The sequence below is a fragment of the Atractosteus spatula genome, chromosome 3 (assembly GCF_055471065.1).
Source record: "Atractosteus spatula isolate fAtrSpa1 chromosome 3, fAtrSpa1.hap1, whole genome shotgun sequence".
NCBI lineage: Eukaryota > Metazoa > Chordata > Actinopteri > Semionotiformes > Lepisosteidae > Atractosteus > Atractosteus spatula.
Window position 1 is genome coordinate 76492524 of NC_142708.1, and position 12430 is coordinate 76504953.

The 12430-nt window shown below is 45.4% G+C and overlaps 1 protein-coding gene across 1 annotated transcript; it reads left to right on the forward strand.

The window, feature by feature from the left end:
* The first annotated feature begins 6963 nt into the window (after positions 1-6963).
* LOC148838814 (uncharacterized) lies at positions 6964-9496 on the forward strand. The gene is made up of 3 exons (XM_088910343.1): positions 6964-7260; positions 7978-8109; positions 8956-9496. Exons 1-3 carry the CDS (start codon positions 7207-7209, stop codon positions 9094-9096), a joined length of 327 nt encoding a protein of 108 aa, XP_088766469.1. The 5' UTR covers positions 6964-7206; the 3' UTR covers positions 9097-9496.
* The last annotated feature ends 2934 nt before the right edge of the window (positions 9497-12430 follow it).

Below are 12430 nucleotides of genomic sequence, written 5' to 3' on the forward strand. Positions count from 1 at the left end.
GAGGTCAGATATTACATTAACAGTAATGTGAAAGTGACCGGTGGGTTGGGAACTGCTACCGGAGTAACTGAAGGAGCAGGGAAGTTTGAGAAGAGTGAGAACTGTACACTCACATCCAAATGTGACAATTTGTAAAACGTTTTTTGCCAGGAGCCAAGAACCATGTCTGTAATTGAAACAATGTGTACTCCTAATTCATTTCATCCTCTTGCATCATCCATCTGTCTCTCTTCCTATCCCTGATAGAAGTCTTGTATGTTTTCATTTATCATTGCAAAATCAGCTGTGATTCATATACTGTACATGAAACCAGTTTGAAAATCTTAAAACGGTAAAATGTTAATATTTAGTACACCAAAAAATATTAGTTAAAGAGACAACAAGAATTCCACATACTGGGGGAAGTGTATGGGAACATCCCTTTACGACATTCTGTGACTGTGGAAGTAAAAATCACATGTACAGTACCTTCGCAACAATCAGCTAACTAACCACTTCCTGGAACTCCGTAAACATAAAAACCCCCAAGTCCCCTGGGTTGGGGCGGAACAAGTATTGTAAATTTCCACAGTACATCACACTTCTTCCACCTAGTTCACACAGTCCTTCACCCGCAGCAGGGCCTGAAGCTGATGTCTCGGATGGGCAGGATCCATAATGGTGTATACTGCTGGTGAAACAGGGACTGGAACAGAGTGGACAGAATGGTCGAATCATCCCGAATCCTTATCACTGGATATGTCTGGTCCATCATGTGCGACTGGAGCAGGGGTCACTGACATGGTGACCTCTGATAACAGAGTCTGCGAGCAGTCAGGCTCAACTGGTGACCATCCTTGTATCTACCCACTTTGGACTCCCAGAGTAACTACAGATATGCACCTGAACCTGGTTCAAATCTGCCTCTGAGCTTGCTTTTCTGCAATATTTGCTGCAAAGTCTTTGTGTAGTTGACCTAACAGCGCTTGCAGTCTACGATCCATGAGCTGCTCAGCCACACAGTTGAGTTTGGAGTGGTCTGTTGTGAGATCAAGAGCCTGACCACCTTGGTAGCAAATCTCCCTCTGTCAGCCTGGGGCTTCATGTCCATTAGGTTTCACATGACTCCAAGTCCGCAGGGTGATACATCACAAGCCAACACCAGAGCCTTCCTGCTATCGTAATGTGCTAACACTCCATCTCTTTGAAACAGTTGTTCTGCCTGGAAGTATGCTGCATTGTGTTGTGCTGTTCCTGTGCAAGTGGCTGTTTTTTCCAACTGGCAGTGGAGAGGCTCCAGCACAGTAGCCTTGTCTTAGGAGGCAATCATAAAAGTTTGGTAATCCCAGGAAAGCTCAGTATTGTCCCGAGTTTTGTACTGCTTTGATTTTCTGTAGGGCAGGTGCCTTAGCTTCTAATTGAAAGCTTAGGAAATCCAAATTTGTAGCTGCACAAATGCACCTTTCTTCTTGCAGGTGTAAGTCTGGAGTACTTCCTGCAGGCCTTCATTGTGCTCCTGCTCTGTCCTTCTACAGATGAGGATGTCATCTAGGTAGGGCTGCATATCTGGGATCCCTGCTAGCAAGGTGTCCATGAAATGCTGAAATGCTCCCCAAATTGCAAGCTATGAACTCTGAAAAGGTCCCTTTGTTTATGGACAACAATTGAGCCGATTTCTCATCAAGATTCCTCTGTTGCTACATCTGTTTTGGGTCCATTGAGGTGAACCCTGTCTCTCCAGCCAATGACACAAAGAGTTCCGAGACGGTGGGGAGAGGGTAAACATCAGGCTTCACAGCTGTGTTGTCTGTGCATTGATAGTCTCCACAAATCCTTAGTGTCCCATCTTTCTTTGCCACTGGGACAGTGGGGGTTCCCCATTTAGAGAAGCACACTGGAATGAAACCCCCTGCTGCATGAGGCTGTCCAATGCCTCATGCCTCATCTGGGGGCGACAGAAAGACCCACCTCAATGGTCACATGGTCACAGGTGGCCTGAGACAGGCTCCTCATTCTTTGAAAACTCTTGCATATTGTTGTAGAATAGCCTGTGTTGTGGGCTGTATGGTCTTATTTACTCCTGTGACTTTGATGCCCAGTGGTTCAAACCACTCATGCCCAGGAAACTGGTGCCTTTCCTTTCAATAATGAACAGAGGTGCTGTGTGTCATTTATCTTGATATTCCATTATTTCCTTAATGTTTTATGGGAAATAAGTTTCTGCTTAATATTTTTTTGCTTAATGTCCTTTTTTTACAGTCTACATTAACAATGTTCAGTGGGCACCCCTGTACTGCACTTCCAGGATTTTGATTCTTTATCTGACATTCTTGTCTAACTGGAAAAAAAAATAGACCTGAAGATTACCAAGATTTGGATGGGATGCAAAACACATCTGTTAATGATTCTGATGAAGAAATGAAGAAATGACTTGCTTGTATGCTTTACAGTGTACTTTGAAACTTTACAGGGAGAATCCAAAACAAAGATTAGACTTTAGGGAAATCGGTTCTGACACAGTTTAAGAGCAGGAGGGGACAGGATTGATAAGGAATTGGCAGAGAATGCATATGAACAGTAAAGAACTGATTCGTTTAATACTGTTTATCATTAAATCTATTTTTTTAACTAGAATTTTATAAAATGGTCAAGAAAGAACCGCCAGAGGAAGGCTGCCAGCGGTGTGCCTGAAGCCACAGCTGCAGGAAGCTGGTGGTTTGATGACCTACAGCTGTGGTGTGTCTGGGACGCGGGCTGGGCAGAGCCAAGGGAGCACTCTGGCAGCTCTAGCTGTGTGCTCATGTTCTAGAGCAAGAGCAGGGAACAGCGAACGTGAATCGTTAGGGGGCTGTAATGGAGAGTTCTAGAGTGTAGTGAGATGATTAGTGTTACAGGAGGAAGAATGGAAAAAAGCGCAGTGTGAGCAGCCTGAGTGTGACGGTAGGAGCCACGGACACACAGAGCCGCAGCAGGCTCACACAGGGGGGTCCTGTTACACAGGACAAAAGGAATTCAATGAATTTGAAAAAGGATATCAGACAGATAGAGAGGAATATTGTAATTCAGGCTGAATAATTTTTTCATTAATAAATATTTTGCATTTCTATACTAGTTTTGGTCCAAATGATCTTTGACAACTTTATATACAGGAGGGCCTATCAAGAACAAACTGGGCAGCCTTGTGAAAATCTCTGTTTTGCGTAAAGCAAAATCCATCTGTGACGATGAATTCCAATTACTCCAATCTGAATGCAGATACTGACTCCCCAACTCCAAAACCAATAGATTTAAGTTCTCTCTCAAATCATACATTAATTTCGTGTGCAAATATGTAAGTATGCTGTTGTTGTGTTTTTTTCTGTCCGTCTGCACACCAACACTGATGCGGGGATAATAAAGACTCTCTCTCTCTATCCACTACTGAAGTGCAGTGCCCACCTAAACCTGACACACAGCAGCTCGTGACATCACTGATCAGATGGATGTATAATAAATTGTTCCACTTACATCCATTCACCATTTTCTAACAGCTTTATCCGACACAGTTGCGTGGAAGCCGGAGCCTATCCCAGCAAGCAATGGACACCAAGGCAAGATACACCCTGTTGACAATGTTAGTCTATCGCAGGGCAGACACAAACCCAAACAAGCACACATTCACACCAGGGCTTTGGACTGTGGGAGGAAACTAGAGCACCCGGAGGAAACTCATGCGAACATACAAGAAGGGAGAACATACAAACCCCATGCAGACAGCACCCCACATCCAGAAATAAACCCAGGGCCCCAGCACTGGAAGGCAGCAATTCTCACCATTGTGCCACTTGCTTCATCAATTAAACTGATTTCAGGAAAGCCATATTGTACTGTACAAGACTGAAATGTATCCAGGGGTTACTGCAAACAGTGCCATACAATATTTTAATGACCTAGTGTCATGCTCGCCCCCTCTTCAGATCAGCTAGCATTACGCTGGTTGCTCTGGTTACATGATCAGACAGGAAGCCTGTTCCACCTGTGTGCTATTTTACAACCACACCCGTCTCAGGTAGATCAAGCTATTTAACATCAGCCTTGGCTTAGTCAAAGCTCTAGTTTAGAGTTTTCGATTATCCTCAGTTTAGTTCCCTAGCTCTGTGTTCCCTGCCTTGTGTTACTCTCTGGATACCTGACCTAGCTTTGACTCCACTGTGCCTCTGGATTTTCCCTGTGCTTGCTCCACTGTGTCCCCTTAATGAACCTTGTTAGCTCATTTTATTTGGATTCCCCCTGTGCTTCAGTGAAGTGCCTACTTGGATTTGACCTTTGAGTGCCAAGCTACGACTCTGGACTGTTTGCCTGTTTCCCTTGAGAACTCGTGAGAGTTCACCTCCCAACCACCAGACTGCTGCTTTACTCTGGTACAAACAGCAGTACACCTAGGGGTTGGGACTTCAGTTTCCCACTCACAGCACTCAGAGGGGGGGGGGACATCGATGTGGAAATTTTGGTCTAGAGGAAAGAATCGCACCTATTGATTCACCAGAGCCACTTAAAGCAGCAGTCTTGTTTTTTTCTGAAGTCCATCCATCTGAGATAAAAACAGTTAAGAACCGGAACGGGGAACTGGGATCAGGAACACAGAAAATAAAAACATAATGGGATTGGGTGCCCCGAGCCCAGGACTCAGAGGTCAGGAAGTCTGGGTATAAGGCCTTGCCCTCGGGCTGCTCCTGAGCCCCGTCGATAGGCGGGCCTTCAGACATTTGTCTTCCAAAGCTGAGCACTGAACTGTGGAGACGCTGGGCTTAAATAACATAAAGGGGGACAAGACACAGGTGAAGGTAACTAAACTAAACATAATACAAAAAAGGTAGGAGCGCCCTCTAGAGGAGGGATGACAACCGCGACAGATTCAGAATGAGGCAACCAAGCTTCCGGTGACATTAAGTGGCCCTGTGACACTGTAAACAAGCAGGCGTGTGAATACATCTCTATTAATCCAATAGAAACATCGCTCTCGACTTCGAGACAGTTTTGCAGACAAACACTACTTACCTGTTAACTTTGCATGCAGATTACATTTGAATATTTCTGTAGTAAAATGTCTGCTGCACAACCTGTACTTATTCGCTGTTACGTCGTGCTACATTACTCATGACAGTGACTAGTGAGCAGGAAGGGCCGTTCACGACACAGTTCATGGGAACCCTCACTCTCGCTCATGGAGAGACCCGGGGTTTGTGACAACATGGCGACTTACAGTACTTTCACAGAGCTCATGATTTTGTACTTAATTCGAAATGTGTACAATTTTTCTATGCCGTCAATTCATTTATTTTGTTACTGATATTGAATTACCGGTCTTTGGAATAGGGGCAGCAGTTCCCTTTTAACTGGCAAAGACCTGGCTGACCATTTCAAATAGCACCATGGGTAGCCATTGATGTGCTGTATACTGTAGTTGTACAAGACACTAGACAAGCTTGAAGAGCTTGTATCCATGGCAATTCCATTCTGAGGTTCTTATATATAACATATTGTATAAGCAGAAGTATACACTGGCAGCTTGTCCACAGACTGCCATGTTTTTCCGATTGTGTCAATTGTCAGTGCCTGTGTAAGTGCTGGTCTACTCATGTTGAGAGTGTTTGCTCCAAAGTTCAGCAGCGCTTATATTTCCTGCACAGACTAAGAGTGTTTGGGGTTCGACAGGAAGTAATGCTACTCTTCTGCGGTGCTGTAATCGAGAGCATTATCAGGTATGGTATTTCAGCGTGGTTTGGTAATCTTGATTTTAAATCGCAAATTACCCGCCTCATCCAGACAGCTTTGAAAGTCATGGGAGTGAAACAGCCATGACTTTCAAAACAGCCCTCCCTGCAGACAATCTTTGAAAAATCCCTCATCAAACAGACAGGAAAAATTATATCAGATCCTCCCCACATCCTCAATTCTGAATACCAACTTCTTCCTTCGGGCAAACGTTTCAGGGTTCCCAAATGTAAGTCAAACAGATACAAACATTCCTTTGTCCCACTATCTATTAAAGCAGTCAAAGCAAATGTCAAGGATAAACACAATTTTGAGTCTTACGACCCACTTGAGTGCAATATGTTTTGTGATGTGTTATAAAAGTTACATGTTGTTATGTGTTATACTGTACAAGTGCAATAGAATGATGTGCAATGTTTTTCTTATTTTTTGTAATATTAAAATGTGCAATGTTTTTCTTATTTTTTTTGCATTCTATACTATTTAAATGTACAGGTGTGCTGGGTGTCCATAAACAAATTCCCTCAGGGGACAGTCAAATCTCATCTCATCTTAACTGTGGAGGAGACACATTAATGTGAGATAAGTTATTGTGCAACTGGCAGTTTCTGGTAGAAACAGAAGCATAATATTGTAACGCAACGGGGGCTCAGGCGGGCGCCCTTGCCGCATTAGGTCGGCCCCCCACCGTCGGGGGCTCGAACCCGGGACTCCCGCGTCGCTCAGCAGGGACCCAGCCCGGTGAGCTAAAGAGAGATCTCCCTACAGCCCGGGGGCTGTGGTCCTGCTATCACTGGGAAGGGCGGTGACGTCACCTGCTCTGGTAAGCCGGCTCTTACACAGTACCTGTCGGCCGTAAGCGTTACAAGACGTAGGAGTCTTATTGTTGTGAAATAGTAAACGCAGTAGGCACGGTAAGTGAAAATGCACGGAAGGGCACCACCCCTGAAAGTGAGAAGGTTCAGAGGAGAATGCTCTGCCTGACGTGATTTTTGCTTTTGCCGGGAATGGTGCCGAGACTTGAATACTAGTGACTAGGGGGGAAACCACCGCTTAGCCACTGGTCACGAAACAAAAGAAGTGTACTTCTTGGTCTTCTTTAAACTAGGAGGTAGTATTTTTCGTTTTGTGAGGTCTATAATAAAATATGATAAATTCTTACATTATTTACAGCACACGTGCTATGAAGCCGAGCGAGAAACGGCTCTCAGAGCTCCTCCAAGGTCCCACAGTGCACCACGGCGATCGTAACCAGGAAGTTAGCGGGAGTTTCACGGTTTCACTGTCTGCCATTGCTGTACGGGATTTGGAGACTTAGTTTTTATCAACTATAACCAAAGCAACAGGAATTTATTTTGCTTGTTTCTAGCTATGTCTGAGTGTTAACACCGGAGCACATCGTGAAGTACAGTAGTTATATAGATTATATAAATAACGCTTTTGGGGGTTTAATCCTGCTCGGCAGTATAAACTATGTCGGACCAGAGAAAAGAAGATCACCTGTCCAATTCTCAGCTCATCCAGCAGGTCTGTGGGATATTATCAGTGTTATGCACAGAAAGAAAACATTAGTGACGTGATTACAATGATTATCTTGTACAGAAAATCCCAGGGACTGAATATGAACAGGACACTTCCGCTGATACAGTCAGGAAAACAAAAAATAGAATGCCTCGAATAAACATTACGAAGACCAAATGAATGCGAGGGGGCGTTATTTACGAACCGCTTCAGTGCCGTCCGCTTGTAGATGCATGTTGATAGTGCGCAGCTGAATCTGTTGACTTCATTACCAAAAGGCGAATATGAGTCATTTCCTGCACCTGTCAGTCTCGAGCTGTGCTGCCGTTCGTGTTATTCACCTATTATGCGAGCAGTAAACTGTAAACGCCAATAAATCTTGATAGCGCAACAGAGATGAGAAAGCATGGTATGTCGGCGCACTTGCTGCCCAGCGGCGATATTTTCCTGCAGGTAGGAAGGCGCTGTAATACTCAGAAGAGCCACATGGGGGCGATTCAGCTCTTGGTTCCCAACCTCGAACACGCACGAGGATGCACAGATTAAGAGGAGCAGCTGAGTATTCTGTGTCATCTTCACATGTCCAGTTCAAACACCGGACATCCCAGTGGACTGACTGGATGAGACCCGACTGCACTGTAGTGTGCTTTTAGAGCAAGCGCAGAGGGTTTTGTATGTCTGGTGGTAAATGGTGACCTGTGTCTTTTGCACGGTTTGTGGCAGCTTGCCCTGCTGAGCTGGCTGCAGACGGACAGTGTGCAGAGCAAGGACTTACTCACCGTGGTCACAGGAGTGCAGGTGGCTCAGGAGATCCTCCGCAGGCTCACAGGCAAGGACCAAGTGGACGTCTACAAGGTGAGGATGAGAGGTTATAGTGAGTTCAGTCAGTTGTTATTTTCTGAAGTTTCCATCACGGAGCACAAGCTGCTCCTGAGCCACAGGCAAGTCACTCTGAGAGCCAGGGCATGTCCAGAGAGGGTGTAGTTTAACACCTAGGGTTGCTCTAAACAGGAATTCACAGTAATAAAATGAGTTTTAAGTAACTGTGGGTTTTAATTGACATTTGTATGCAAGTGTTTATAGGTGTTGCTGTTAACATGCTTGTAATTATTTTGCAGCTAGAGTCTTTGCCTTTAATGGTATATTAAGGGCAAAGGTACAAACATATAGCAGGCCATTTATTCCAAAGGGTTTCCAAGTTATCAGTTGAGCAATAAAATAATTTTACTCTGGGAGACTGTAGAAGAATACAAATCAGTAGCTTGAAATTGAAAAGGATGTGGAAGAACATGCTTCCTAACATGAAGGAGATTCTTATAAGGAAATGTCCTCCTGTCTAGTTACTGTTGGAAAACTACGGATAAGAGAGCCTGACAGTAAGCAGACTGTCCAGTACAACATACTACTGTACTTGTGTAGATGTTGTCTTCCTTATAGTATTTGTACCTGCATTGAATAGAGGCAGTGTGTAATTTGACTTGTCTGTGTCTCACTGATATGCACAGTACAGCACATAACATTCGACAGGTACGTGAAAATGAGAACGAGTTTACCAACATATGGAGACAACTGGCCCTAGTAATTAAAACCTTAATGGTCTTATCTCTGTCATCCTGCTGAAGAGAAAGCTTTCTGTAGCATGTCTCTTGCAGTATTGTATACTGCGCCCGTTACACCAGGCTGCTCTTGCTGTGTGAACAGGAGGAGTGCATTCTGGCCATTGCGGATTACGTGAAGTCACACCCCCGCGCTTCCCAGCAGGAGATTAACAGGCACGTTGAGAAGCAAGTCCTGCTCTTTGCAGCTCGTGTCCAGGCACTGGATTCGGCACCTCTGTTCTAATGCCGCTGGAGGACAGCTGCTCCTGGCCACTCAGCAAGGGTGTTCGTGAAATGTTATTTTTCTTTCATTGTGCATCACTACACCCTAGACACATCTGAACTAGCACTGGGAATATTTAAATCCATTTCAAGGTCATATTCACCTTTGTCTTAATGTACATCTCATCTCTGTCTTGTTTCATTCATTTGAAATGTTGTGAATGCTATACAGTATTTAGTTCAGCAAAAAGACTTAAAGCCAATATCCGTAGAGAACCATAACTATTCCTCGTCTATGAAAATGCATTCGTTAGAGTGTTCCCAAATACTGACAATCATAATGTAGAACATCTTGATCATTCATGTTTTAAAGTAAAAATGTATTTTGTGAAAGCTACAACTATTTAAGAATTTTTTGGCAATATGTTTCCCTTTATTCTGCTTCTTCAGATTACAAGAAAGCTTTACTGAAGCATTTATGTTGCATTCTTCTCCCAAACTGATTTCAAGCAAGGAGAGATGTCAAGAGCTTAGTTATTAATATGGGCGAGTTATTAATACTCTGAATTAAACATACTCTTTCCCAAACTACACCAATTTTCTGAGCCTTTAACAGCTGTAGAGAGGGGATTCCAGACCTCTCGAGCACATCCTCGCCCACAGGAGTCAGAAAAACACAGGGTTCATCGGCGCTGGGTTTCAGCTGAGCGAGCCAACATTCAGTTGATGTTCGAGAGGGGATCTGCGTCGGTGTGTGTTACATGCACATGGAACATGTGAAGGTGAATTCCACGCTGAAAAATGGCAGAAATTCAACAGTTCTGCTGTTGAGCAATCTTCAGGTGTGACAATAACACTGCCCTCGCAGAGCTGTGAAACTACACCAAACCAGTCTGTACATGACCAGCCTAAAGATGATAAGCTGCAATCTGAAACTGACCACATCGCTCACACAGGACTGGGGATTTCATTCCATCTGAGCTCACTGACTCCATGACTGACGTAGATGGGTTTAGATTACTGTAGGCAGGCGCAGCAGCAGGGCTCCAGGCTCGAGCTGGAAGGCAGTGGGCTCGGGTGCTGTTGCGCTGGAGCTGGGCCGTTCGCTCCTGCCCGCAGTACAGGCCTCCACCAGTATCCGGGATGAGGAGCACGCTGTTGGCTTTTGAATGTTATCCTGAAGTTCTTCCAGTCCCTTTGAGCCAATAAACTGTAACGAAGCTGTTGCATTTCACCAACAAACTCCTCATGTTCCATACAAGGAAAGGTTAATTCCCAGTGCGTGAACCCGGTCCTGCAAAAACATAAAAACGATGCACTGGAGCAATAGCAACTAATGATTTCTAACCCTTTTCTCAAGCCAGTAATTACTGTAGGTTAAATTATATTAGGTAGGTATGTTATGGTTTAAGGTAGTTGGGGACCGAACTTGAGTTTTTTTTTAAAGTAGTCCTCCCATTGGTTATTAGCGGTACAATTCCCTGCCAGAACAGAAAACGCACACTTGGGCGCTGACCTTCACGAAACCGCCGGGAGTGAATCTCCGGCCGGCGAGGCTGGCAGTCACGTGGCACACAGGCGAGCGCTGATTGGATATTGGGAGGAACCCGCCGCGTGGGGCCGCTCGCGGGCGGTTGCTAGGGGTTACACGGGGCAGCCCGCGCGGGTGCCGGTGTTGACTGCAGCTGTTGCCAGTCGCTTTGAATGAAAGCGTCTGAAAATGGACAGTTTTTAAAAATAAAAGCAATCACAAGGGCTAAAATTTGTTCTCCTGAAACACTGGCCCGCTGTTGGAAACTGAAGTTGCAGAACGTTTCTATAAATATTCTCTGAACTGAGACAATCTTATGGCGTCGGAAAAAAATAAAAGAGACGGTAGAAATTAGGAAACCCTTTATTTCAACCAGGATTATACAATAAACCCATAAATGCAGTAAAACACTTTATTTGTTTAAATTTCAAATCTCATTTTCTATGTTCATAACAATGCAGGTACTGGCCAGTTAAAAGCCACTTCTAACAAACTGAATGCAATATATTAAACCTGTTTCTCAGATCTGGTTTATATGTTATCCAAGTGCTGAGATGCGTAGGACACATCCACCATCACTGAAAGAGCAGGCTGTACAGTCAGGCAGCCCACTACTACCCCAGAACCAGCCGAGCAGGATCGGAGAGGCAAATTCAATTAAAAAAAACATTTGAAAATAGATCTGAACAAAAACAACAGCAGCAGCAGCAGCACCAGCCCTCAGCTACGTTTCTGCTTTGTTCTCTCTGCAGAGGGGGCGTGTTGGAGTTTGTGGGGCCGCGTGCTCGTCTGGTGGCGGACGGGCGTGGCCGCTGGCTCGCTGGCACCGGTACACTGGGGCCAGCAGGCCCAGGCTCTCCCGCCCACGAAGGGCTCAGTGAGCTACAGGCCCCCGAGAGTGTGTGTACGCTGCACATGTGCGATAGAGTGTATATAATACACAGCACCAGAGGACTGGAGGACCAGCCCTTGTTCTCTTACTGTGCCTATACTCGTGCACATTCATCTGTTAAAAGAGGTTTAGTTCTTTTTCTGTTTCAGCAGTCCCATTCACTCAAACAGCTGCTGTCAGTAAAACCTGAAATGGGCCACCTGTGGGACCGGAGACTTTATTTACATTCCCGGAGCTGGCTGACCCAGCAGGGGCTCCAGCCCTGCAGCCAGGCACGTGCACCCCATCGCACCCCCACCTGACCGGAACACAGGTGCTGCTGTTTTGTCAGCCAGGCAGAAACAGTTCAGAAAAGCACCTCTTCTGCCTCTTCTGAGGGCCATGCCTGTGTACAGTCACAATTCACCTTAAGCTGGAGGGGAAGATGCCGTTAATCTTCCAACCACTCGTGTTTTTCTGTAAATATTTCGGTTTCATCAAAATATTTTAATTGAATCTGCCCCTGTCCCCACGTGCTGTAGTTTTCCAGAGCACCTTGGCTCTCACAGGTTATTCTCACTCTTCGGTTGTGAACGAAACAGCTCAAGCATGCTTTTCTCATGCTTCACGGCAGCAGCAGCTAATGGGGAAGAAGGTCATTCATTTACTCAGTGTAAGGCTTGGCAGGTGTTGTGAGGAGCTCAGCAATGCTTTTGTCTCCCCCTGTTGGCCAAAGTCAACAAACCAGGCCGTGTTTCCAGCTCAGGTCAGTGCAGACTGGCCTCCGCCCTGCAGTGTGGGGAAGTCCTCACAAGACGTACAGCCTGACGGCCTCTATTGGCCACCCATGAGTCACCGGCTACCCTCGCCAGGCCTCCGTCTCGCACTCCTCCCTACGGAGTAAAGCTACCGTACAGTTAGACTCTTACACTTCTGTCAACAACTACTGCAAGA

What these genes read in the sequence shown, in the direction of transcription:
- LOC148838814 (XM_088910343.1), top strand. Translation starts at nt 7,207, where the DNA reads ATGTCGGACCAGAGAAAAGAAGATCACCTGTCCAATTCTCAGCTCATC. An exon ending in ATTCTCAGCTCATCCAGCAG is followed by an intron (nt 7,261 to 7,977) that starts GTCTGTGGGATA and finishes GGTTTGTGGCAG; the next exon opens with CTTGCCCTGCTGAGCTGGCT. An exon ending in ACCAAGTGGACGTCTACAAG is followed by an intron (nt 8,110 to 8,955) that starts GTGAGGATGAGA and finishes CTGTGTGAACAG; the next exon opens with GAGGAGTGCATTCTGGCCAT.